This window comes from Wolffia australiana, chromosome 15, assembly GCF_029677425.1.
Source record: "Wolffia australiana isolate 7733 chromosome 15, ASM2967742v1".
Classification (NCBI taxonomy): Eukaryota; Viridiplantae; Streptophyta; class Magnoliopsida; order Alismatales; family Araceae; genus Wolffia; species Wolffia australiana.
In genome coordinates this window covers 14310188-14336426 of record NC_135849.1, presented here as the reverse complement: position 1 = coordinate 14336426, position 26239 = coordinate 14310188, and the positions used below count along the sequence as shown (strand labels likewise).

General features: G+C 42.5%; 2 protein-coding genes and 1 long non-coding RNA gene across 6 annotated transcripts; 2 read left to right on the top strand and 1 right to left on the bottom strand.

Moving 5' to 3' along the window:
* Nucleotides 1–2095: 2095 nt before the first annotated feature.
* On the top strand, nt 2096–10353 carry LOC144712768 (26S proteasome non-ATPase regulatory subunit 1 homolog A-like). The gene is made up of 14 exons (XM_078587071.1): nt 2096–2376; nt 2610–2673; nt 6321–6426; nt 6519–6630; nt 6729–6897; nt 6988–7125; nt 7207–7366; nt 7476–7578; nt 7652–7787; nt 7909–8157; nt 8226–8446; nt 8543–8801; nt 8930–9628; nt 9697–10353. The coding sequence occupies exons 1-14, from the start codon at nt 2222–2224 to the stop codon at nt 10075–10077; spliced, it is 2952 nt and encodes a 983-aa protein (XP_078443197.1). The 5' UTR covers nt 2096–2221; the 3' UTR covers nt 10078–10353.
* LOC144712766 (L-arabinokinase-like) lies at nt 10318–25624 on the bottom strand. 4 transcript variants are annotated; one of them, XM_078587068.1, is made up of 30 exons: nt 25217–25624; nt 24911–25094; nt 24614–24721; nt 24361–24429; nt 24184–24267; nt 24006–24082; nt 23576–23642; nt 23439–23496; nt 23291–23358; nt 23158–23220; nt 22656–22709; nt 22464–22566; nt 22262–22371; nt 22060–22179; nt 21771–21827; nt 21133–21299; nt 20885–21053; nt 20464–20547; nt 20133–20258; nt 19647–19777; nt 19440–19521; nt 18531–18618; nt 18316–18359; nt 18135–18230; nt 17986–18062; nt 11728–11943; nt 11144–11309; nt 11005–11076; nt 10706–10906; nt 10318–10618 (listed from the first exon to the last, which is right to left on the bottom strand). In XM_078587068.1, the coding sequence occupies exons 2-30, from the start codon at nt 25007–25009 to the stop codon at nt 10487–10489; spliced, it is 2988 nt and encodes a 995-aa protein (XP_078443194.1). In that variant the 5' UTR covers nt 25010–25094; nt 25217–25624; the 3' UTR covers nt 10318–10486. The 4 variants fall into 4 exon arrangements, with proteins under 4 accessions (XP_078443194.1, XP_078443193.1, XP_078443195.1 ...); XM_078587067.1 differs by having other exon boundaries at nt 24911–25624; XM_078587069.1 differs by lacking the exon at nt 22656–22709 and having other exon boundaries at nt 24911–25624.
* Nucleotides 16232–16826, top strand: LOC144712769 (uncharacterized). Its single transcript, XR_013583869.1, has 2 exons — nt 16232–16536; nt 16621–16826. It is a non-coding gene; the product is annotated as an uncharacterized LOC144712769 (long non-coding RNA).
* Nucleotides 25625–26239: the final 615 nt, after the last annotated feature.

The window sequence follows — 26239 nt, the reverse complement described above, 5'->3', positions numbered from 1 at the left end:
TTAAAATCTCTCTTTTTTATTGGGCCACGACATTACCTAGAATAAAACAATAAAAAGTGTCAGTAATCAATGCCATTATGACATCATGATTTTTGCTGCCATAACTGTATTTTTTTAATGATTGGCTGATGCCAATGTTTAAAGAGACTCAATGGTTGGTTGGCGCTAATCATTAATAAGAATAATCTATTGGTCACCTCTCGATGAATTGAATGTCAGCAAGTGGGGCGTCAAAAATTAAGCCCAAAATAAATAATGAATTCATATCATATTTATAAGGAAAATAATATAAATTCATTTATTTTGTAACTTACAAAGTTATATATTCATGAAGATAATGTCAAAAAATTCAGAAAAATATTTGGACTCCAAAAATTATTTTCCGTCATGATATAGCCTCTTAAAATTCCATAAAAATAAATATGTAAATAATGCCATAGTAGCCTATTAAGAATGCATGTTATCAGGTTTCTATTTGGTTGGCTCTTGCATCTGGCTTTTTTCAAAATATTTTTATCTCTATGATTCTAAGTGATTCATATGTACCTTATTTGGTAGTTGACATACTTTGAATGTATGAATGAAGTCTGCTATGTAATACAGCAATGTGAATACTTTTCTTGGTTACTTTATATTTGAAGTTTTTTTATAAATTTCTCTTATGAATTAACAATAGATTTTCAGTCATTTTATTCATTTACATCATAAATGAAAAGTATCCCCAAAAAACCAGTATTTCTACTCGTGCATAAATAAAAAATAAAGTAAAATTAGTTAGTTAAAGAAATTCAAAATCTATCTAGCCCAAGAAACTGTCCTTTTATCTATTCTCCATTTTTGGGCAGTTCCCTTTTTTTGCCAAAATAAAGCATCACTGGAGAAAGGTATGAAATGCCCTTTCCTTCACATGGGTGAGTAGCAAAATTTGAAGAAAGGTACGTCTGAATGTGTACTCTTAGCGTTGAATCCCATTATCCCTGCATCTTCGCATTGATATGATCCAATTTAGACTTAATTAAAGCATAAATCTAATTGGAAACGACAGTCCTCAATATTTTGACAATTGATTGGGAAAAAGACATCAATTCACAATCAATCCAAGAAAGCTTTTATTGCGAACACTTCAAGAATGAAGTAGATTTAATAAGAGTATGATAATAAAATATACAAGAATACAGGAATATATGATTATCTCCGCACTGTCCACCACTCAGATATTGAACGAATCCGTTTGATCAGAATTTCTCTCTTTGGTCGCTCTGTTGCATTATGCTTGATCCACGGCTGCCTTCATCTTCTTGTCATGCCTCGTATCATATCCAACATCCATCAATTTTCTGATATGTTCTTGGTTACATAAAATGTAGACTGTTCACTTTTAGATCTGGTTCGGATCTGATCTATAAGATATTCCAAATTAAGCCTAGTTTGGATTTTTTTTTGAGGAACTTTACGTGACCTAAAATTTGTATCCAACCATGCTCCAGAATCCACCAAGACTGTTCCAAAATGGTCAGGTTGACTAGACAATGTCAAAGTCAAAGTAGAAAATTTATGTCCATAGTAATGTTAAATATCCTCTACATCAAGTGGGTGCCCATAGGTGGTCAAACACATGGCTTCTACGCTGAGCTCAATAGAAACCTCTTCGTTGATTTGGATTTGATATTTTTAGAATTTAATAAGAAATATTAAATAGTATTCTTCCGGTCCCGGTCTGGTTTAACCCTTGCACCTAAACCTGTTTGAAAACGAGTCCACCCTCAAATGGAGGACCTACGGTCCGGTCAAACTGGTCCTCGGTCCTAAGTGTCCAACCCTAGATATATAATTAGACGAAGAGATAAGAGAGGAGGGAACATAGAGATTAAGACCAAATAATAAGGGAATTAAGAAGAGGAGAGGAGAAAGGGAGCTTATAGATTAACAAATTAAGGAAAGACTCTCGCCGAATGTTAATTCTGAGTGGTGCTTGGTGATAGAGAAGTTTAGTGGCTTCCGGCCCAAAATCAGGCCCAAAACCAGGCAGAGGCAGCCCATTTGTTCACAATTTAGATGAAATTGGAAGAGAGAGGAGGGTACTTGAACGGAGCGGTGAGGCGTCTTCGGTATACTGATTACTTGAGGGGTCGGCAAACTCTCTCTCTCTGGGCCGAGGCGAGCGGGCGAGCGCGAGAAGACAAGAGCAGAGAGGTTATACGCCGAGCAGAGGAGGGGCGGGATGGGGGCGACGACGATGGCTTACCCGAGCTCGGCCGGCGGGCTGCTGGCCATGCTCCACGAGACGCAACCGGAGCTCAAGTTGCACGCGCTCGAGAAAATTAACTCGCTCATACACCTCTTCTGGCCCGAGATCTCCACCAGCGTCCCAACCATGTCCGTGATCCGTCCTGCTTAGCCTCCCGCCCGTTCCATGCCTTGTATTCTCCTTTTTAGGTTTAGGGTTTCGTGGGTTCCTTTAGGCAGCCGGGCGGAACGGATCTTCGGGGTCTTTGAGCGGATTTCAAGCTCGCTTCTTCGAATTTTTATTTTTTTTTGTGTTTTTTGTTTGACCAACCTCCGGGATGCTAATGTGGGGTTTTGCCTTTTGTTTCTTTTTGTATCCTCAGTGAAAGCTTGTACGAGGATGAGGAGTTCGAGCAGAGGCATCTCGCCGCGCTAGTGGCGTCGAAAGTGAGTTCTTTACATAATTTGGCTTCCTCTGGTGTTAGTCAATGAGAGAAGAGCCATTCTGACGAGTTACGTAACTATAAATTTCGCGAGAGCATCCCGGATTGCAACCTTGAAAGAAGATAATCATTGTTTGCGACCATTCTGCACTTCGATATTTTTTGAACAAGAAAGTGTTTCCATTTTTTGAGATCTGCATCCCCCAACCCCTGATAGCGCATGGACTATCTTTGCCAATGATTCGCCGCTTTAAACGATTAATAAAACTTGTGATAAATGTCTGCGCAGTCCTGTGCGATCTGTTACCTTTTTGGTGTTATCGTGAGCAACTTTCTAACATATACTGATGTTAGTTGACCACTTAGCATTATTAAGAAGCGATTATCTTTGTACTTGTTAAAATACGCCTTTCGGGAAAACTATATTGCTTGACTATAAATCGAAGCCAATCAATCAAGGAAACGGTCAAAATGGAGCAATGTACATTTTCTTGACCGCCGATCTCGCTATTATCTTAATCTGGTCAATCATAATTAAGAGACCTGTGAAATTGTGTACTCATGTCTATTGACTCATCTGTCTCCCCAGTCGGGGCTTCATCCTTATGTGATCCTCCTCGCCAAAATATTCATCACAATGGTTCTCTTCCTGTTGTCCGGCTCATTCACGGGACAAACTTCTGACCCTGAAGTTGAGGATGATTTGGAGGTTCTGTTCTGGTTTAATGTGTTCATCTCGAATCGGGATTCGGGTGTAAAAGGGGAGCTTTGATTCATAGGTTTCGGGATCAATGACACGTATAATGTTATCGATCTCCATACCCTGAGAAAATACCCATATTGATTTGCTCCGACACGGTACAGGATCCTTCCTGACAGGTTTACTTGACTACTTCCTTTACACTGCTGGTCTTGGAATGGTGTTTTCTTAGATAAATGACCCATTTACCAAATATTCCCTCTGTAGAATGATGTGAGTGGTTTGTTTGATGAGCTTTATGTGGAAGAAGAGAGCGAGAGGGAAGAGTTCGATAGAATTTGTGCTATGCCGGCTGTAATATTACTCATTAATTGTCAAACGGTAGCTTTGTTATGGCATGATAGTTTTTTCATGGGAGCTCAATGATACCGATCCGGTATCTTGAATTGACTATCTCAAGAATTTCCTTGAATAGCAATTCCCAAAGATAGATGTGTAATCCCAAATTGTCGCAAGGATGAGATGAGAATGAGTACATGATTCAGAAGAATGGTGGAGAAGATAAAAATGGCGGAAGAAGATAATGAAGATCGGGATATAGCTCCCTCTCTCCCCCTTTCTGGTCGCGGAGTGCCTCCCGCCCCAGCCTCAGCTCTTGCTGCCGATCAACTAAAATGAATAATTCCCTTTCTTGCCCCATCATGACTTATTTATAGTTGGGTCGCATGTGTGACCTGACTTAACGTTGCCTCTTGGTGGCACATCTCTGGTACGTTCTTGAAAAGAAAGTATCGCTCAATAAGCGTCGTCTTGATATATTCTTTGTTGGGAAAATGTTTACTCACGATTTTTCTATTTTAGTGAAAGCAATGAATCCGGTGATGCATGTGATCTGCTTCAAATATAAGAATTTTTTATTCCATGATATCTGAAATAGGGATCATAACGGAGATGTAGTTGATCCAATAATTGGTGTATGTGGAAGATGCCGGCAGTATAGGCCTTATGGTGAAAGAGGTGACCAATCCTGATCTGGAGACCATGCAATGGGTTCCACAGTTTTGGAAACCAATCCTTTGATATTTGCAAAGTTGTTTCCAAACATTTTGAGAAACACTAATGCGTCTGGGTTAATCTTTATGCGTGTCAACGTGGTTAACATACCCGCTTCTCATTTGGAGGACCGGAAGAGAAATGCCAAAGCCTCTTTATGCTCATTCCGAGTGATGGATGGGGCCTTTGCCAGTTAACTCGTTAACTGGAGCAGGTGATTTATGGTTCTGATCAATGACCGGACCAGGATGACGTGAACCTAGCTATTCAACAGAAAATCAGTGATAAGTCAGATCATTCAAGATTCCTGTAATATGATTCAAAACATTGCTCGTGGGTTAAAATTAGAAAATTCAGGTCAGATACTGGATTAGTATGCTTCTACCATTGTCGGATAACTTATTTCTTAAGTCAAAGAATAGTGCAAGAATCTTCTTGGGTCAATTCCCGTTGCCCAAATGGGATGGCCGAGAGGTTCATTGACCACATCCATCACTCTGAATGTGCCCAAATATTTCCTGGGGAAGACCGTGTTGACATCTACACACGATCAACTGGCTTCCATCCGAATCTCTTGGGTATGATTATACCATAGATATCCCTAGAACAATAGAGAACGCCATTGTGACAAAAAGGACTGGGGATATCTTAGGCTTGCCCCCAGGAAAGAAAGCAATCAGATACAGATGGGTCTATAGATCGAAATATGATAGTCCTGAGATGGACTCAACACAGAAGAGTCGGACAATGGGAGTCTCAGTCAACGACTGAACCTTAAGCATGAAAAATAAGCGATTCTGGAACAGTCTAAGGGATGTAAATGCCCCTCAGAGATACTTTTGATGAATGATCATTTGAGATTTTCTTGGTATGAGTAGCCGTATCCAACTGTCATAAGGGCAATAACTCTTGATTCAGAAGTTCTTGAGGCCTAGGCCATTCGAAATTCTCATCATTATCATCATACTCTTCTTCTTCTTCTTCTCTCTCTGTTCCGCCTTTCATCATCTTCTTTATTTTAATTTCTGTTGGATCTCCTTGGGAATCGTATCAAAGTACATATCTAATGGAAGCCTGGCGAGGTACCGGAATAGCCTGGTGCAAAGGGTTGTACCCGTTAATTGCTCACATTAAAAAACTGAATACTATACATATCCTAATTGCTCTGGCAGGCACGGGTGGATGGCAACTTCTACAGTTTGACGTGAAGAATGTTTTCTCTACATTGTCCAGTATCCACCTGCCACCCACTGGGTCACTCACCTCTCTCTCACACACACACATTTACGCACCACGTGGGAGTCCCATCACTTCAGCGGTTCCCTATTTGCTCTTCCCACTTCAGTGCAGGAATGACTGGAAATTGGCGATTAGGTGGGCTGTATTTTTGGGTTATCAGCATCCTATTTCGTAACGGGTTCGATAGACTCTTCCTGTTGGAGCACTTACTGTGGATAAATTTGGAGATGTGTCTCATACCATACCGGCAGCTTAACACTTTTGCTGTCGCTTCGTTACATTTTTAGAGTGGTAGATATGTAGGCCATTCGTTGAATACCATTTTACATTCATTTTCTATTTAAATACTCTGGTAATGAAATCCAGATTTTGTTGAGGAAATCAATCGCCTGTTAGTTTCTTTTCCTACTCTTATTCTTTGCTCACTTTTTTTGGCATCCATTTCGTTTATGTCAATTGCCCGACAATTCTCACTCTTTTTTATTTTTTGATGTGTTCTGTATGCCTCCATTGGGTGTACTCTTTTGGGGAGGTCTTAGTTTTTTACTTTGCCAACAATTGCTTACATTTATGCGCGTTTCAAAGATTCTCTTGACATCCACGTGCTATTTTATTTCGACAATAATACTTGTTAGTGACCGTGTTTGAGTATTCGGCAGGTATTTTACTATCTTGGGGAGCTTAATGACTCTCTGGCTTATGCTCTCGGTGCTGGGCCACTGTTCGATGTCTCTGACGTTTCCGATTATGCCAATACACTTCTTGGTATGGCTTTTTCTTCTTTCCCTTTGTACTTTTCAATTTGGTAAAATACCTTTTTGTGTTATAAACAATCATTTGTTGTCCTTCCATTGCAGCAAAAGCGCTAGATGAATACGCTAGTCTAAAGTCAAAGTCTTTAAAATCCAACGAGGAAGCTGTGAAAATTGATCCCCGATTGGAGGCCATCGTGGAAAGAATGCTGAATAAGTATGCGAGAAATTGTCATCTAATAATGGAGAGTTCTAAATGCGCATCCTATCCTGTATTCCCTCTTATTTTCATTTCATCTTATTTTCATTTGACAGGTGTATTTCCGATGAAAAGTATCAGCAGGCAATGGGAATGGCTATAGAGTGCAGGCGATTAGATAAGCTAGAAGAAACAATTATGCGTAGCGAAAACATTCATAGTGCACTCGCATACTGCATCAACCTTTCCCACACATTTGTCAATCATAGAGAGTACCGCTCTGAGGTACAATGGTCGCGTTTTCTATGTATCCACGTGCACTTTCAACCTCTGTCGTATTGATCGGAGATATGACCTCTAACTTATCTTCTGCAGGTTCTCAAGCTTCTCGTTAAAATATACCAGGGTTTGCCGTCTCCCGATTTCGTCAGCATAAGTCAGTGTTTGATGCTCCTTAATCAAGCTGAGGGGGTTGCAGCTATACTCGAGAAACTTCTTCTCTCGGGTTCCAAGGTATTCATTTGGAGTTTCTTTCTACATAAGAATGACTTGTTAATAGTTCTTTAATGGATTTTCGGAACCCCTTTTTTCTAGGACGACGCTCTTTTGGCCTTCCAAATAGCGTTCGACCTGGTGGAGAATGAGAACCAGGCATTCCTTTTGAAGGTCAGGGATTGCCTTCCAGATACCCGACCATCTCAAGTGTTGTCCGGGCAGGCATCTGAGGCAGATGATCCTCAACCTGCTGAATCAGGTTCTTCACTCTGAGATGATCATGCCCCTTACTGATTTTTTTGACATATTTCATTCATATGATCGCCACAATTGAATGTCTTCTTCGTGATTGATCTATCTGCAACCAGCTGCACGCGGGAATGAGCAAAGTGACTTCACGAAACTGAAGGGGATTCTATCCGGGGAGACCCCAATTCAGCTGACCTTACAGTTTCTTTATAGCCACAACAGGTTTTTATTGGGTATTCCTCATCTCTTTTGTTCTTCATAGCTTCTTGAGTCTATTGGAATATCTTCTGTACAGGTCTGACCTTTTGATATTGAAGACGATAAAGCAGTCTGTTGAGATGAGGAACAGCGTTTGTCACAGTGCTACCATTTGCGCCAACGCGCTGATGCATGCTGGGACAACTGTGGATACATTTCTGCGCGAAAATCTGGTGATTTTTCGTACTATTGAAGATCATTTTCACAGCTATTGATATTGTTTCGGGCTTTAAGTGGTAGAAATTGCAGCTTCTTCTTCTGAGCTAGTGGGTTTATCTTGTGTCTGGGATGCAGGAGTGGCTAAGCAGGGCGACTAACTGGGCCAAGTTCAGTGCGACGGCAGGACTGGGCGTCATCCACAGAGGCCACCTTCAGCAGGGCAGATCTCTGATGGCACCGTATCTGCCACAGAGCGGCGCTGCCTCGAGCTCAAGCCCCTACTCTGAGGGTGGTGCCCTCTATGCCCTAGGTCTCATCCACGCCAACCATGGGGAAGGAATCAAACAGTTCCTCCGAGAAAGCCTCCGCAATACAAACTCCGAGGTATGTATAACGTCTGCAACTTAGATCTACAAGGTAATGGATTGAAGTAAGGCGGCGGGCTCTTGTAGGTCATTCAACACGGTGCTTGCTTAGGCCTTGGTTTGGCGGCGCTGGGAACGGCTGATGAGGAGATCTATGAAGACGTGAAGAACGTGCTGTACACAGACAGTGCTGTTGCTGGTGAGGCTGCAGGCATCTGCATGGGCTTGCTCATGGTCGGCACCTCCGGCCGCAAGGCTGGCGAAATGCTTGCCTACGCTCACGACACACAGCACGAGAAGATCATCAGGTGAGTGAAATAAATTTCTTCCCTTTCTGTTCAGCAAGCCTTCTCCTCTGACAAAGGGGGGGGGCGACGACCCTCGGTCTTTAATTTTTCGTTCAGGGGGCTGTCACTGGGGGTGGCACTGACAGTATATGGACGGGAGGAAGAGGCGGACACTCTGATTGAGCAGATGACGAGAGACCAGGACCCCATTCTCCGGTATGGTGGCATGTTTGCACTGGCCCTGGCCTACCGCGGCACCTCCAACAACAAGGCCATCCACCAGCTCCTCCACTTCGCCGTCTCTGATGTCAGCGATGACGTCCGCCGCACAGCCGTCCTCGCTCTCGGATTCGTCCTCTGCGCTGAGCCCGAGCAGGTATGACTAGAGCATCGTTATCTGCTTATTGATTCCCTTTGGGTTGATAATTTGATCATGCATGAATACATGGTAATCAGAGTGTATTCATGAATACATGAATACATCGTTATCTCCTTGATGTTCAGACACCAAGGATCGTGTCGCTGCTGTCGGAGTCATACAACCCCCATGTGCGGTATGGGGCAGCGATGGCAGTTGGGATTTCGTGTGCTGGGACGGGGTTGAATGAGGCGATCTCGCTGTTGGAGCCGCTGACGTCAGACGTGGTGGACTTCGTGAGGCAGGGGGCGCTGATGGCAATGGCAATGGTGATGATACAGCAGACAGAGGCGTATGACGTGCGGGTGGGGCTGTTCCGGCGGCAGCTGGAGAAGATCATCCTGGACAAGCATGAGGACACAATGAGCAAGATGGGGGCGATCGTCGCTGCTGGCATCCTGGATGCGGGCGGCCGCAACGTCTCCATCAAGCTGCTGTCCAAGAACAAGTACGACTGCATGACCGCCATCGTGGGGCTTGCTGTCTTCAGCCAGTTCTGGTACTGGTACCCGCTGATCTACTTCGTCAGCCTTGCCTTCTCCCCCACTGCCTTCATTGGCCTCAACTATGACCTCAAGGTGCCTCGCTTCGAGTTCCTCTCCAACGCCAGGCCCTCCCTCTTTGACTACCCCCGCCCTGCCACCCCGCCCACCTCCCTCTCAACTGTCAAGCTCCCCGCCGCCGTCCTCTCCACCTCTGCCAAGGCCAAGGCCCGTGCCGCCAAGAAGGAGGCCACTGCCGACAGACCTTCCTCTGAGACCAAGCCCGCAGACCAGCCCATGCAGGTGAATTGAATCGTCATCACTGATCCTTCTCTCTTTGTGAGTTCTTACTTGTCCTACCATCTACGCAGGTGGAGTCGTCGGCGTCGTCGTCATCCATGGCAGCCGAGAAGAAGACGGAGAGCGAGGCGTTGTCGGCGGTTCTGGTGAATCCTTGCCGGGTGTTGTTGGCGCAGGAGAAGTACATCAAACTGGCGGAGGGAAGCAGATATGTGCCTGTGAAGCACAAGTACACTAACAGGCCCATCCTCTCTGGCTTCGTGCTGCTCAAGGATCTCCAGCCCTCTGAAGCCGAGGTGGTTGCTCTCACCGACGCCCCATCTGCCCCCGGCGGAGCTACCGCCGGCGCTGCCGCCACCACTGCAGCCACACAGCTAGGTTCGACATCCTCGGGGGCCATGGCCGTTGACGATGAGCCGCCGCCGCCGCAACCCTTCGAGTACTCCTCGTGACGATGCTGCCGGCCCCCATCTGAGATTTCTATTGCATCTTTCTGATTCACCCAATCCCCCACAATTCCCATCCGTCAGTGCGAGACAGCGAGAACGCAAGTGTTGTTGCCGCTGATGGAATCAATGTTTGCCTCGAGGAGCCGTGGAATTTCTATCTGGAGCTTTGAAGGTTCTTCCTCCATCGCCCACACCTGGCAGAGAATTCAACTTTTGTGTTCATCGTCTTCGGAGTGGGAAACATTTCGTTTAATCCTAGACAGAATTCATTTCTTTCTCTGTTCGTTCTCTTACAAAAGAGAGACAAAAAACTGCAGAAAGGCACCGATTTGGACATCTGGGTCGACTTATTAGTGTGGTGGGTGCATGGGAAGTGGGAAAAAAAAACTGGTTTATCTGGGTGGATGAAGAATTAAGATCGAAGGTCGACGGCGGCGATGCGACGGCGGCGCAGACGAAGGAAGCCAAACTTTCCAGCTCCCGGGGAGGAGCCTTCGAAGATGTAAGGCAAGTGGCCGGTGGCGCTCTTGTACCTCCGCTGGATCTATGTTTATGCAGAATTTTGAACGGTTCATCGAGAGTGGTTTGCAGATTCTGAGGAAGAATTTGCGCGAATTATGTAATTGCTCACCTCGAGGATTTCCTCGCTGCTACGGATGCAGTTCTTCCCGGCGACGCAGACCGATCCGCCTGACCCTCCTCCCGTGATCTTCGCCCCGAACAGGCTGCTCCTCCCGTCCAATCCCTTGCGATGCTGCATTTCCTGTACCAGCTTCACCAGCCGATCTGTGCCGTCGGATCCCAACCCGCAGTCACCGTAGCTGTAGTGGCACTGTTCATAGAGAAACCAAACGCAACGCAAGGTTTGATCAGTGTCTCCCATCTTGGGGAGGAATCTAAGTGAACTGTTGTTCAATCTAATTAGCTTGCCTGGTACATCAGTTCTCCAAGAGCAGAGAGCTGCTCGTCAGTCGTCGCTGCCGTCAACAACGCCCTGAATGCCTGCAAGGCCACGTTGCGGTGAGATCGAACAAACTGGGATGATCAGCCATGGAAACAAAGATATTACCTCGACGCGAAAATTTTCGTAAATAGGGTGCTTGGTGGGAGATCTAACTGCGTAGACGCGCTTCGGATTGATGGCAGTCACCGGGTCGGCGTGATCGCCGTACTCGTTAAGAAATACCTCCCCGAGCAAAGACTCCGGAAGAATCTTGGCATAGGAATCTTCGTATCTGAAAGAACATTTTTCACTCAATGTCGGCAAAAGGAAATAATTTGGACCGCGAATGAAAGTGCAAAGTTTTTTGCCCAAGGAATCCGGAAAAAGCACATCGTTAATTTTCTTCCAGATCTTCTAAAAACCTCAACATCACGATGCTTCGAATTTTATTTCGACTTTTTTCACCTCTCTTTTTTATTCTAGAATAAAGAACAGTAAGATCCTCGATTGATTAGTTCCACTCGGATTTCTATGCTAGAGAGGTGCACATAGAAATCACTTGAATAAAAAAAGAGAGATTGAAAGGTTACACTAGTAAAACATCGGGCTATTCGAAACATAAGACCGGATAACCTCCTGATACGAAATTTCTAACTAAAACAATAAACTATAAAATTAAAACTAAAAGATGATGGAAAAGCAGATCCCACCTGTGGGTTGAAAGGTTACACAAGTAATCCAACGAGCTTTCGTTTTTAATCAACTCTATGCCGTCCTCATCAAAGTCTGGGGCGTTCTTGCCATCCACTTGCAGAAGGTAACTTCTTTCGAGGGAAGTGGATAACAGGGAGGAAGCTTCAGACTTGATCATTTTCCTTCCCATGAAAGTGCCTATCCTAACCGAGCCATAATCTGTGCCGCCCACGCTGTGCATATTTGAGAAAGTTTGTTAGAACCAAATCGATAGAAGTAGCATCCCAATTAATTGCCACGAAACATTGGAAGGAGGTCGAGTTCATGTTTACTTTAGAAAGGAGGGTTGAATGGGGCGATTCATGTTTTACTACTTTTTCTGGTCAATTTACGAAGTCTTTATTCGGGGATATGTACTAGATAAGTACATCGAGTAAATGGGGACAGAAGGCGAAGAATCAACAGGATTTTATGAAAAATCCTGTTGATTAAAAATCTGTTGAACAGAAACCTAATCCAGTCCTCGAGAAGGGTTCATTCCTCTACTCGTCTTCATCCAGAAACCTAATCAATCACATCGTGATCAACTGAAACTCACTACGCCTCACAAGCCCATCACCGTTGTTGATCATAAAGTAACAAAACTCGTTTCAGCCATGCACAGATATAAATAAACTCACCTAAAATACAGTGGAGTTTGACATCCCTTACGACTCTCGGAGAAAAAATTTGAAGAGGCTCAACGGCGATCTTCAAGTTGGCTATGCATGGTCAGGGCAGAAAAAATTATATTCCCATCATCTTCGTTCACTTGATGAGCCTGTTCTTGTGATGGCATCTTGATTAAGAAGAGAATGTTTGAACCTGTTAACTTATGCGGGAAAGGTGGGATCGTGAGACTGAGATGTTACAAAAAAAAGGGGAGAGGGAGAAAGAAAGAGATATCTTTTTCAAGAAGTTGACAACCCGACTTGGCAGCTGTGGCTGAAGGCTGCAGCACAGGTAAGGCCTGCGATCAGAAGGGAGAAGTATGTACGATTCTTCTCAATTTACCTCTGTTTCTCTCTTCCATATTCTCCTCCCTTTTTCGGGCCGTGGACTTCACCAGTTTAGATTTGAACTAGATGCCCATGAAGTATTTAATTCTTGATTCTTGTTTGAATTTCTTCATGGGGAATATTATTCAAGGGAGAGTTATTGCAGAACTCACTATGTGAAACCACGACGGCATCATATCCCCTTAAGGTATTATGGGTCAAGATGAGCTCTACGTAGTCCTTGATGTACGCCTTTCCATCTCCTTCTATCTATCTAAGATTCAAGACATAGTATTTGACAGTGTTATGATGTAGCATGTGGGATCCACATGCTACACGATTTGAGGCACAATTGAGCCGTTATCTTCCCTTTGTAATACACACTCAGCCTTGTCTTGTATCAGCCCACAAACTTATTGTATATATGACCTTTCTTGAATAGAAAAATAGTAGGACTGTTCTTCCCTGTTTTTTTCGGTTGCTCTCTTCCTCTTCTCCTGGCAGAAACAAATGGATTTCTGCCACGAGCAAGGATTTGGCATTCAAGATTAGACGACAAAAAGGAGGTTTCATCCAAAATGGGTCAAGATGGCTTAGAAAGAGCGAAATAAAAAGAGAGATCAGTAGACGGTGAGAGATATCAAAGAAAAGTGAAAGAGATCAGAGATGGTAAGAGAGAGCAAGACAAAAATGAGAGAGATTGAGAGAGGAGAAAGAGAGAGAAAGATATATTTTGATCTCTCTTCATTCCTCAAGAACAGAAGCTTTAACATTTTTTCTGTTTTGAGATCAAATCGATCCATGCCGTAATTAAACCTTCAAACTGAAATTGATACTCTCGATTGATCACCAAGCGTTGGTAGTGTTCGCAGAAGGGCAAGAGGAGGACGAGATGACGGAGAGAGAGAGAGTTTCCCCAGGGAAAGGGAAGAACAGGAATGGTGGGGAGAAAGCGATTATAAAGTTCCCCTAAAGACATACCAGTCGAAGAAGAGAAGAGCTGAGGTGGCCATACGTGCGGAAGGATCCACACATGCGAACATTTGAAAAAACACGGGCGGGAGCTGTTCAAGATTCTATAAATAAGCGGGAAGGAGGAGGGCATCGAGTAGATCTGAAGTGTTCTTGACTCTCCCTGGAGATCCTCCCGGAGCTGAAGCGGACGCCCGATCCAGACGACCGCCGACCCGACTATCCCTACCGCAACTTCTTCTTGTACCTGACTCTCCAAACCTCCATCTCATTTCACAAACTTGGATCTTATAGCGGGATTGCTTCTATTCACTCTGGGTTCAAACCTCGTGTTAGAGGAATTCATTCGAGTATCCTGGTTTGTATTGCGATCAATTCCGGTGTTCTAACAAGCGAATGATTGCCAGAGAACGGTCATTGCTCAGCAGGAATGATGACGTTGACCTGCGACAACGGAGAGGGAGAGTCGCGACCAGAGCAAAGTAGAAGGCAGATTGCAAGGAAACTCACAATGAATTTTTTTCTGCCCTTCTCTCAGGAGAGAGGGCTTAAATGGAACCCGAAACGGGCTGGGCCTGAGCTTCTCGATCGGGCCTCTGCTAGGTCTTCTTTCGAACATAAACACACTCACGGATCATATCAATTTTCTGTTTCGAGACTAGTTGAAGCACATCAAATCTCAGAGAAGAGAAAGAAAAAAGAAAGATTGGTATCCCTGAAGCACGCACTGCGGTATTGCCTTTATTTAAGCTGAACCCTTTCTGACTACTGCGGTATGTAGTGTCATAAGCTGCTCGGCAATGGACAAGGCAAAACTAGAAGCCATCAGGAAGTGACGCATGCCAAAGAACATGAGCTATAGGGATCAGAGACCCAGGCCACGCCAGATTCACTTCATTATCTTCACTGGCCTCTACAGCCTCAAGTTTCTTCTGTACCTACCTTACTATTAGAAGAGGGAATCCAGACTAGTCATCTTTGGCTTCAGAATATCCAAATAAAAAAGGTTCTCCAACCCAGTTGCGGATGCCCTGTGATGCATGTCGTCACCAACGACCATCAGGTCCTTTCCACTCTATACCGCTTGCAATGGACCTGCAGAAAGTTTGAGAGAATACCTCCATCTATGTTTAACCTGGGGAAATCCTCTGGCAACTTCAATAAGGAACATGCACATCGTCTCATTAGGATATTTACCATGAAATTCTCTAACAATCAGGTGGGATAGGTTTTATAACACTGTTGGAATCCATACTGGATATCATAATGTCGGATTCTTGAGTTTGTATGGACCTACTAGCAATTTAAGCATTTTACAAGCACTGAATGAAGAAAATGATCCAATACTATGCCACCCATTGCACCATCTCCCAACAACATAAAATTGACACTTTCACACCACCATAACTCATGGAACACTCCTAAGTTCCAGAGCAGGTATAGGAAGATCTCATCAGGGACTTTATTGAAGGCCTTCCATTTCACAAGAACACAACTCCATTTTGATCCTTTGGGATTTACTTGCCAAAAATGGTCAGTTCATCTCCCTCTACCGAACCTGTACAGAATAACATATATAGTGGATGTCTTCGCAAAAGAACTGGTTCAATTACACAGGGTACCTTGCATCATTATCGCCGACCATGACAAGATCTTTGTCAGGACCTTTTGGCTAGAAATTAGTTGACCTGAAGAATCTGTTGGTCTCAGAAGACTGCATGAGAGTACCATGATACACAGCTTGTGGATGGGGGTACAGTCCGTGACATCCACACACCCAATTTGGCGAAGGGACAGCTATAGACAAAACACCAAGCTGATCGAGAACCTGGTAGACACCCAAGTGTATCTGAAGCTCGACCTTTTTCTATACACTCCTTGTCTCTGTGGATAAACAATGAGCTCTTATCCAGTCCATCACAAATACCAAAGCAAACCACCATCGAAATCCAATCAACAAGCTCACCCCATTACAATGACTTCGGGTTGTAATCTCATAAGGGAGGTGCAACCTGAAGCATTGGACACTCAAAAGTTCACCAAATGGCCCCAGGTATTGGCAAACTCACACAATTTTCCCAACTTTGATGCATCATGAGTGTGTCCCATTCATTCTGTCCACCAGTCATCATATCACTTTGACCTACATTGCTGGATCTCCTCTGGACCTTATAAAACATCTCCCTAAAATGCCCCCGTCTCTTAAAAAAGCTCATCCCTGGTCAGACCTCTCTTCTGATCATTCCCATTTTACTCTCCAACCTCCAAAACATCGACCCTTCCCCCCGATCCCCCTACCTTGATATGGACCTACATCAAGGTTTGTACCAAGGTTTCCGTTAGATTTTACTCCCCAGCCTCCAAAACATCGACACCTTCGATTCCCCCACCTAAATATAAACTCACGACACATACTACCTTTCATCTTTAAGCAGGATTTTGTTCTTCAACAGTTTCTAACTAGGATTCTTTTAGGACTCCATTAAGAGTCTATCAGAGGAAGGCCCAAGGGACGCACAGGGCAACGAAGCATAGCCCACTAAGAGGATGGATCGAGAGGGAGGAATCCAGACGAGAATCTGTATTCCTAACCTTCCCACTTCTGCCCGACCTGCTGCTCCTTGTTTGTCCTTACCCTCTGTTAAGACCCCGATCCAGAAGTACCAACGACAGCAGGGGGCCAAACGACCCCCTGTATTTTCGGCCCACGAAAGGGGGCCCCAACAAGCCTAAACCCACTAAGGGTTTTGACTCACGGAGCCCCGCGAGTCTTAAGAGAAGACGGAGGAGCAAGAAGGAAATCATCGAAGAACCTTAGTAAGCCTCCTTCTCCCTGCTCTCTATCCCTTTCTCTTTCTCTACCACCCTAACCCTTCTCCGTCCTCGCTCGCCTGCTTCCAGGAACGCCAGGCAACCGGATCTCAGGTGCACCAGCGAGGGGTGATCACCGCTCCTCACTTCCTTGGCGTCTCTCTCTCTAGCTCGCCACCCTCTATCCAATCCCTTTCTTATCGTTCGAACTTCAGTCTCTTCTATTGTCATTGAGAACATTGTTGCAATATTTGAATTCTTCTGAGTCTTAGGCAAGCCCAACGAGGGTCTTATCACCCTCTCTCTTCGTTTCCTGCTCCCTTTCGTTCTTCCAGACATCCCAGTGCCCGGAGAACTAGTCGCAGGAGGCGGATCCCTTAGAGTGCGCTGGCAACATTCCCTCTTCCTCACCGAATCTCTCTTGATTATCTCTCCTTGTTCTGAACCTTCAAGCGGTAACAACTTATTGGGATCAAAGCGGCACGGGGTTCTGACATATTCTTTGAGGAACTTTGGATCTGTTTGATCTGTTCCCTTGGATGTGAATGTAGCATTCTCAGACAAAGGATCGTGGTTGAGCAGTTTCAACCTACTTTCTTTGCATTTAATACCCACAATGGTTGTTACTATGATAGCATGTTATCTAAAAAAGAGTAGCAGACTTTGGAAATTCTGATGACAGCATGAAATCTCAAGAGACTTTGAATAATCTATTGGCCAACATACAGTTCACAGATCAAAAATCTTTTCTTTAAAATTTTTTCAGGTACACACGACAGGGCAACCACGGCAACCCAGTTTCACTTGCCTTCTTCTTGACCTTTGCTTTGTTACCATGACGTTTTGGGGGATGATCAGCCACATCACCGGCGATAGAAAGAAGGAGAAGAGATCTAGAATCAAATTACAACATTAAAATTTTGATACCTTCTTTGGCATCTGTTTAATTCTATTTCATAAAACATGGTACCTCGAATGGATCTATCTACTCAGGTCTTAGACACTCAAACAGGTTACAATGAAGAAGTCGCACAGAAGGAAAAAAACTGTAAACTAGGAGTATTCAAATCCAGGCGTTTCAACATTACTTGGCTCATGAAGCACCCACTTTCATGAATGTGTAGATACTAATTTAGACATGTTTAATAGCAAAGATAGCTATGAAATATGATTTCATATACTCCGTATAGAAGGAAAGGAATATATTCAACATATAACATCCATTTTTGAAAATATAAATACAAAATAAATATACTAAGTAAAAGATCAACCAATTGATAAACAAAGGCACAGAAAATAAGGGCATAACTATCATTATTTTGAATATACAACAAAATAATAAATGCTGGAAAAATATTAAACTCAACAAGAAAAAAATATTCTCCATGAATCTTCATTCCTTGGAAGATTTTGATGTGCAGGAATATGTGACAACTGAATCCTTTTACAATGTACCTGTGTCGGATGCCAGAGTCAATGCCCCAGAAACGAATATGTGATGGGATTGTGACGAGATCTTTCACTTCAGCTGGCTAGACATTAAATTAACAAAAAAATTGAGTTTTATAACATCTAATCTTCCATTCCCATCGGGAAAATATTACCTGGCAAACCATAGCCAGAAGCTTGTTTGCCTCTCCACATGATGAAGTCATTTGGTCCATCACTCCACAAGGAGCACCAACAATGAAATTTTCCACCTATCCAAAAACAACACAGAACACATAAAGCTCGTTTATCTTTTCCGTACTCTAGTAAGAGAATCACTCTAATAAAGAAAAATACCTTCTGACAGAGCAATGCTAGCTCTCTGGGTGAAATAGTCAACCCTACAGAGGGGGATCATCAGCTCTCATTTAGTCATAAAGGAATAAATATGTTTTTTTTCTCAACCCCCCTAGCGTATCAACCCTCAAAATTTTCATTTTCAATTTGATTTCATCTGTCTAACAGAGAAAAGTCGAAATTAATTGTTCAACTTTCGTGGATAAAATACAAACCGTGTGCAGCAGCAACAGCAGACATGGTAGCAACTTCAACTGCAGCAGATGAAGAGACACCTTTCCCCTCAGGAACTGCTGAGGAAACCTGAAATTTCCGGAAGATAACTAACATCAAACAAAGGAATAGTACTATCATCCACATACTTTCCATGTTAAACATAAAGTACGAAAAAATGCATTCTATCATTTATGTAAAGACATACATACGACAATAATGTAGACTAAGAAAATGATATTGTCTTTGACATCATAACTAACTTGAGCTCCAAGAGCAGTCTGAAACTAGAATTTTTGTAGTCCAACTCAATCAATTACATTGATTCAATTCACATCATTGAAAGGTGATGGATCCGCTGTGCAAATACTGTCGAGGCGATGGTAACATCGCCATCTAATGGGTTCCCTCATAATTGGGCCTACCAAGCGCACCAAACAACAGCAGTTTAGCATGTATTGTTTCAGCTCTATCCGACGGGCACCAACTTGCTCAAAATTTTAGACAGGGAAAGAAAGGGTATGCTGCCGAGGATGGCATCAAACGATCACATGGAGAGGAGGGTCCTTCCCCACCTTATGGAATTTGTCTCAGGTGAGATGGTCTGAGGACAGCCCTCGTCTTACCTGAGATTGCATTCTCCACTTAATCCACCAAACAATAAATCTTCAGAACAAAAACACGCATATAAGGAATTTATCGCTGAATCAACTCAACAGAACCACAAAAATTAAGTAATTGAAATTTTCATCTCATTATCATTGAAGGAAAATCCTGGTGAGATATCACAACACAAATAATGAGATACTGCTAAGTTTATCAAGGTAAAAATATTAATTTTGAGCAAAACTAAGGAAATACTGATGCATATCATAAATCAATTAAAATTCAATCTTGTGATGAAGCATTACCAGAATGCAGATGCTATGGTTGAACTGGACACGCAATTCGGTCATTAAGACAAGTATCGTCCCCCCCACATAAGCTGCCCACCTAAGACAGGACTATGTATTAAATGCTTGAATAAGACAACTGTGGGTAAACAAATAATGGAATAAATAAATGAACATGTAACCATTGATCCATTATGAAAAGAATATAAATGAAATGGGGGATACTTTTGAGATGGATCACGTCCAAAATAATCGTGCGCCTTCTCGTAAGATATTGGTTGGTCGCCATCCATAAAATCTGACAAATCCATGTCAAAAGTGGGCGCTCTATTACTCAATTCAGAACCAAATGACACCTGAGATAGGGAAAATCATCAAGCATGAGTTTCATATAGTACACATTTGAAAAAGCGGTGACATTCAGAGTTTCCATTTGTTGTCAGATATATTATATTTAATCTCTAAGTTTCTTCCCTTTTATAATATATTTTCTCTATCCTCGAGGTACCATACTTATCTAGATTAGCGCCCTAAGATGTTCATCAAAATCTGCCTCTTTCTTCTCTCTCTTCCTCCCTGCTTCGTCCAGAGGTTCATTCAGCATTCCATCTACCCCCCATAGATTTGACACCATGCAATGACCAGAAAGCAAAACAAAGAAGTAACTTTTTTCATTCTTAAATACAACTGTTGTTCTTAGGTGAAGCTTACAATTTGGAGAACGGGAACAGGCCCCTGTCCTTTGGCATTTTGGCGAGCAAGAGCATGTTTCCAGAGCCGCTGCTTGCCCGGATGATATCTTTGGACAGCGACATGACAAGCCTCTTTAATCGGCATCTAAGAAAAAATTGAGCATACTCGGTAAATGAACCTTACATTATCGGATAACCTATTACAAATATACAGGTAAAGTTGTCGTTGTTCTAAGATAGATATAGGCTTCTAATTATCCAAGAACAAGAATTATCATTATAAAAAATATCATATAGTTAATAAGCATTTACAGGTGTGCATAAAAAATGATATTTTTATGGATGCGAACCTGCAATACTAGGCTTCCAGAGTAATCGGCAATACCTCCCATGACATCCAACCTTCCAGGAGCTCTTGCCACATAAATATCGTGCTGCATAACAAAGAAAACGCCTAAAGTTCTCCCAATCATATCTCATTTTTCTTACAATTCTAAGATACAAAAAAATCAAGAATTTAATCATTTCAGGTAATATTGGCGAAAGGAAAATTTTCCTTTTTTTTATTTTTTTATCCTTAAGTCTAAGTAATTGCCTGTGTCTTTTTTCGTTTTTTGACCCTTGTAGGTTGTAACTAATGAACTCTGATCTCACGAATGGATCATGGAACCTACGATCTCTGCGCTCAAACTGCTCTGTGGAGAATTTATGCTCCATAAAAATCTTCATTCCTTCAGTTAAAGATCAGGATAAAACAGTCAAATAATATACCTCCCAATTAAAGAGCCTTGCAGCGGCCACACGTTCTCTTAGCTGAGGTTTCTCGCCAAATTTCCCAGAATCAATCGCAGTGTCAAGTCCTGATAAACTCTTCAGGAAAGCTATTGTGTCTGGTAAGCCCTGAGTGTCCCCTTCAAGGATATCGAAGTCTTCCACCTGCCTACACGGGAAGAGATATAAGTGGAATATCATAGAAAAATATTTTTGTGATGAGGAGAGATAGAAAATCTTGTGATTACGCCAAAATGCAGCTCTCGTCAGAGTCTGAGTCAGGAGATCCTGGTCTGAGTACAAGTTCGTTTTCAGCGCGAGAATACCATTCAGGAATGTTGATATCTCTACCAGGAGACCGCTGTAACTGATACCCCATAACGATTGCATCACGAAGCCTCCTGGCTCCATTTGGCTACAAAGAGGCGAAGAAAAATTAACTATAAGTTGAAAATGGATACGTAAAATGTAAAAAATGCTTTTGAAAGTTCGGATTCAGGGCAAACATGGTTGAATAGGCCAGAAAAGTCTCCAAAAATATGTCAATATTGATGGCACTCAACCAATTTTCATTCAGCTTTCACTCTAAAAGTAATCAGTTAAATATATGAAGATGCAACTTTCCTGGCTTGAAACTAAAAATAACTTCGCTTATGCAAAGGCCCTTTCTTCCTTCGTTTTCTCTCCTCCTCTCAACTGCTGGTTTCATAACCATACCTCGTGAGTGCTTTTTTTCTATGTTATTTCAAATCAGAGTAACCGGGCGTCAATCAAAAAATTGATTAGAAAGGAGAAATTTGAAGTAAAAAATAATTCTTTTAGAAAATATCTCTCAGAAGGATGGAGTAGGATGTTATCTCATGATCTGGACTTTATAACGAATTACCTTATCTGTTAGGCGTGGTTTCCCGGTTGCTACATCTTTGAGAATGGATGCAGCTACCTGCAGGTCCAAATTTAGAATATATATTATAAATTTATTAAAAAAAAGAGATTCTCAAAATAAGAACATATCATATAAATAAATTTTTAAGTAAGCATTTCTTCATATAAAAATAAACTCCTGGTGAAATTTAACGTGTATTAGCAAAAAATTGATCTTTGAGAATTTTTAAACATTTATCATGGGCATCTCCATCAGAGAAAGACTATCGTGGAGAATTAAAATCACTTACCTCTCCACCGTTGATAGACCCGGTGTAACATGGTTTTAGGCTGATGGCACGATCAATGTAAGCTTCCCAATGCCCAGTGAGAAAGTCCCTTCTAATCATCTCTACACCGCAATGGTAATACTGTTTACATTGATGGACATGTTAGCCAAGGGCAAAATTTTTAAAAAAATAAGAGTTCAAACTCAAAATTTCCAGATTGAACCTCCAGCATATTTCTGAGAAATGGCTCCTCGTTGAAATAATCTCTACGCACAAAAATGAATGGTACTCTATAAGCCAAAGCTTCACTCACGTTACCGTATCCTATCTTGCCTGAGAAAGACAACAAAATAAAACTCCCCAAATCAAGAACACCATAATGTACTTAATTTACTTATGAATTTATGGTTCATCTTCTTTTTTACCAAGCATGCAATCGCAAGCTGCCATAAGATCAGGTGTGTATACGTCTTTTGCAAGCTTTATGAAATTGGGGGGGAGCTCTTGATTTTCGGAAGAGCCACAGACCTTTATACAGGAAATATCAAAATAAAGTTTCAGCTATATAACCACGGTAAAATGAAAAAATGAATGATTACAACACAAAAATGGAGTACCAAACAAATCCATCCTTCTGGAAGCCACTCTTGCTTTAGTTTCCAATCTGAATGCTGGAATAACAAGGCGAATTGATGATACACCTTACGACATTCAAGAAATGTTTTTGCTTTTACAGAAACTATCTTCGTGACTATCCACGAACGATGAAATGAAAGATTGTATTTTATCCAGAAGTTTGAGATTATTTATCATTTTTCTCAGGAAAAAAATATTTAAGATATAGAAAATAAAATATTGAATGCACTTTTCTAAGAAGTTCATGCGAGGTTACTCTAATAATCAAAGCTCAAGAAGTAAATCACATACTATATCCTGGCATCCCGAATCATTTAGTTAGGTAAAAACGATGAGTCATTAAACAGTTACAAGCGAGAAGTTCGGGCCAAAAAAAAGTGAAAAAGACTTTGTATCCAACTTAAATGACTATTGCATAAGCAAAATCAAATATGGAAAAATAAGATAAAAAACTTTGTGTTTTAAAAAAAAGTAAAATCCAACCTGGCCACCAAAATTGAAGATCAGCAACTTTGTGTTTTCTCCAACTCCGAGATCTTCTCTTACCTAAACCAAGACAGCCGATTTGTGTTTTAAAAAAAGATTCACACCATCGCTATCTAATCATGATAGACACCTGTTGCCGTGATTTATGCAGTTGCCTCACAACCAGTGGAACGTCAATGGCATCACGGAATGCAGGCACTAGAACAAATATATTACGACTAAGGACAGAAAGAGAGCAATAAAATACTGAATCTGATCACATCTGGATAGTGACTTACTGGGACAGTACCCTGGAAGCCGAATAAGGAACTCGCAATGGGAATAGTCTTCGGCAATCTACCAATACGAAAAATTATTAATAAATGAGAAATTATTTATTGGAATACTATCATCAATAAATTAGAACCCAATTCACCTGCCAAACGATAGATCGATGGTGACGTCCAGCATCCATGATGTATTGGGCATAAATGAAATCCCAGCTGTAATGATGAAATAATATCTTCATTGACATACGGCAAAAACTGAAGTAGCTGTTGATGAGAATACAATAAAAGATACAGTCGATAAACAAAAACGCCAAAAAAACAAAATATCAAAAAAATCATCATAATGAATTAAGCAATTTTTTTAAAAAAATTCCCATAAATATACTGGAATACTGACGACAGAAAGGAAAGAAGAAAAACGTATGGATGGCCTTTCTTTACAATGGCCAAGGTTTTTGGAAAAACAAGGAGCAAAGAAATGAAAGGACAAAATAGAACTCTTGGCACCATAATGATGCCTTCTTATTCTCCCCAGTTTCTGCTGTTGATGATTAACATATTCTGCCTGAGGTTTACCTAAAGTTCGTCACGCATACTGAGTTGATCCCAGCGTCATAGGCCGCTCTACATGCAATAGGAACAACATCGGAGACCTGACAATTTACAACGAATGAAGATGATCATCTCATCTATCCAGGCCATGCTGCCACCAAATTTTCAAGAATCGGTAGCGCCCAAAAAAAATTCTTGGTACCACAAGATCACATTTTATGGATTTTAGCCACTCTGCTTCAGTAGCGAGAATGGAGGCCCGAGGCAGCACAGCCGTCTGGGAATACTAATGAAGGAAAAAAAATACAAAAAAAAAAATCAATATCCAGAATACAACGAGGAAACAAATCTACCCGGCATGAAAGCTCTGGACATTTACCTTCTCCAAAGAACCTAGCCGATCAACTGTTAGAGCATCTAATTGCACAGATCCACTGTCGAGAAGAACCTGAACTCATCAAACGGAGAGGGCTGGAATTAAAGACTCCATACACAGCTTTAATTAAACCACAACTGCGAAACTTGAAAATTTTACGCAGGTCAAATCAAAATGTTAAGTAATAATCGCATGACCATCTTCAGGCAAAAAAATTGGATTCAAAGTAAGAGCGGAGCAGCAGAAACATCCCAACCTTGCGAATATGGAGATTTGGAGACTGGATCTCACTAGTGAAAACGAAATCCGGAGCGCCAGTCACAATGTACACGACGTGCCCAGCAGCTATCAGATGCCTGGCCACCTGTGTCAACAATTCACGCTCAATTCTTCAGTTCGCGCGGAGCAATCTCCAATGAATCGTTTAAAGGAAGAAAACTCCAGCAATTGCCAAATCCACAGAAGACGGGAAGATGGGATGGATCCAAATTCCGTTCTAGAGAATCAAGGCTGCTCCTCAGTAAGGAAACCATTCCTCGTTCTCCTGACTCACCTCGACGACTCGGGTGGCGTGGCCGAAGCCGTGGCCAGTGACGTAATACGCGAAGACGAGAGCCATCTCTTCCCCGACTTCTGGCGACGATACCCCCATCAAATCTCTCTTCTTCTTCTTCTTCTTCCTGGGCTCTTCAAGAAAGAACTGCCGAAGAAGCTCTCGTATTTAAACTGCTCTGGCGCTTGGGAGAGTGACGAAGATTGCAGCAAACGTCAAACGACGAGATGGGTAAAACGAGGAGGGTGAAAGAATTGAACGACTGCCGGGTAATTCTAGCTCGTCGTCGTTGATGAGATCTTCTACCTCGTCTTCGACCCAGACAGCGAGATCGCCATGGCTGTCCTCGATCGTGGAGAAGAGGTGGGGATGGGGAAGATTACGTGGTGCAAAGATGGTGGAAACATGGGTGGACCGGAATGACGTCGGCGGATATCGTGTTTCTTCTTGGCGTATCGAGAGGGGGAATGCCGCCGGGCTGACATCCTTTGAATCTTTCCATGTTCAGGGAAGCTGCATGACCATCGCGCCAACTTCCACTCTGGATATTATCCGTGTATATCTCTCTCTCTCTGTCTCTCTCTCTCTGTCTCCCTATCTGTCTGTCTCTCTGTCTCTCTCCTTCTGCTGTCTCTCTCTCGGTCTCTCTATTTGTCTCTCTCTCTCTCTCTCTCTCTATCTCGCCTCTCTGTTTACCCCTCTCTTTGTCTGACTCTCTCTCTCTCTCTCTCTCTGTATGTGGCTCTCTCTCTCCCTCTCCCTCTCTCTCTGTATTTGGTGCTCTCTCTGTCTCTCTGTTTGCTTCTCTCCGTGTATGTGGCTCTCTCTCTCTCTGTTTGCCTCTCTCTCTGTGTATGTGGCTCTCTCTCTCTCTCTGTTTGTCTCTCTCAGTCTCTCTGTCACTCTCTCTCTCTCTGTTTGCCTCTCTCTCGGTCTCTCTGTTTGCCTCTCTCTCTCTCTCTATCTCTCTGTTTGCCTCTGCCTCTGTATGACTGTATCTATCTGTCTCTCTTTGCCTCTCTCTCTCTCTTTCTCTCTGTTTGACTCTCTCTCTCTCTCTATGTCTCTTTGTCTGTCTGTGTCCCTCTTTATATCTGCATGTCTATCTCTCTCTTTCTGTTTGTTTGTCTTTCCCTCTCCTCCATATAATAAGCTTTTGCAAACCTCAGTATTGTAGTCATTGTTGTGAGGAAGCTCTTCAGTTTAGTCTCCTTGTTTCACGACTAAATTCCTTCAAATCATTATATCCCAAACATTTGTCGTGATCTCTCTCTCTACCAATAGTCAATTATCGATTCTTATCTTATTGAATTTATGACATAAATAATG

Excerpts from the sequence above, each read along its gene's own strand:
- LOC144712768 (XM_078587071.1), top strand. The coding sequence starts at position 2,222 with ATGGGGGCGACGACGATGGCTTACCCGAGCTCGGCCGGCGGGCTGCTG. Across the intron at positions 7,788-7,908 it reads CATTTCTGCGCGAAAATCTG|GAGTGGCTAAGCAGGGCGAC; the intron begins GTGATTTTTCGT and ends TCTGGGATGCAG. Across the intron at positions 8,802-8,929 it reads TCTGCGCTGAGCCCGAGCAG|ACACCAAGGATCGTGTCGCT; the intron begins GTATGACTAGAG and ends CTTGATGTTCAG.
- LOC144712766 (XM_078587067.1), bottom strand. The coding sequence starts at position 25,009 with ATGGGGGTATCGTCGCCAGAAGTCGGGGAAGAGATGGCTCTCGTCTTC. Across the intron at positions 22,180-22,261 it reads TTCTCAGAAATATGCTGGAG|TATTACCATTGCGGTGTAGA; the intron begins GTTCAATCTGGA and ends CAATGTAAACAG. Across the intron at positions 18,063-18,134 it reads TTCTGGCTATGGTTTGCCAG|CCAGCTGAAGTGAAAGATCT; the intron begins GTAATATTTTCC and ends TTTAATGTCTAG.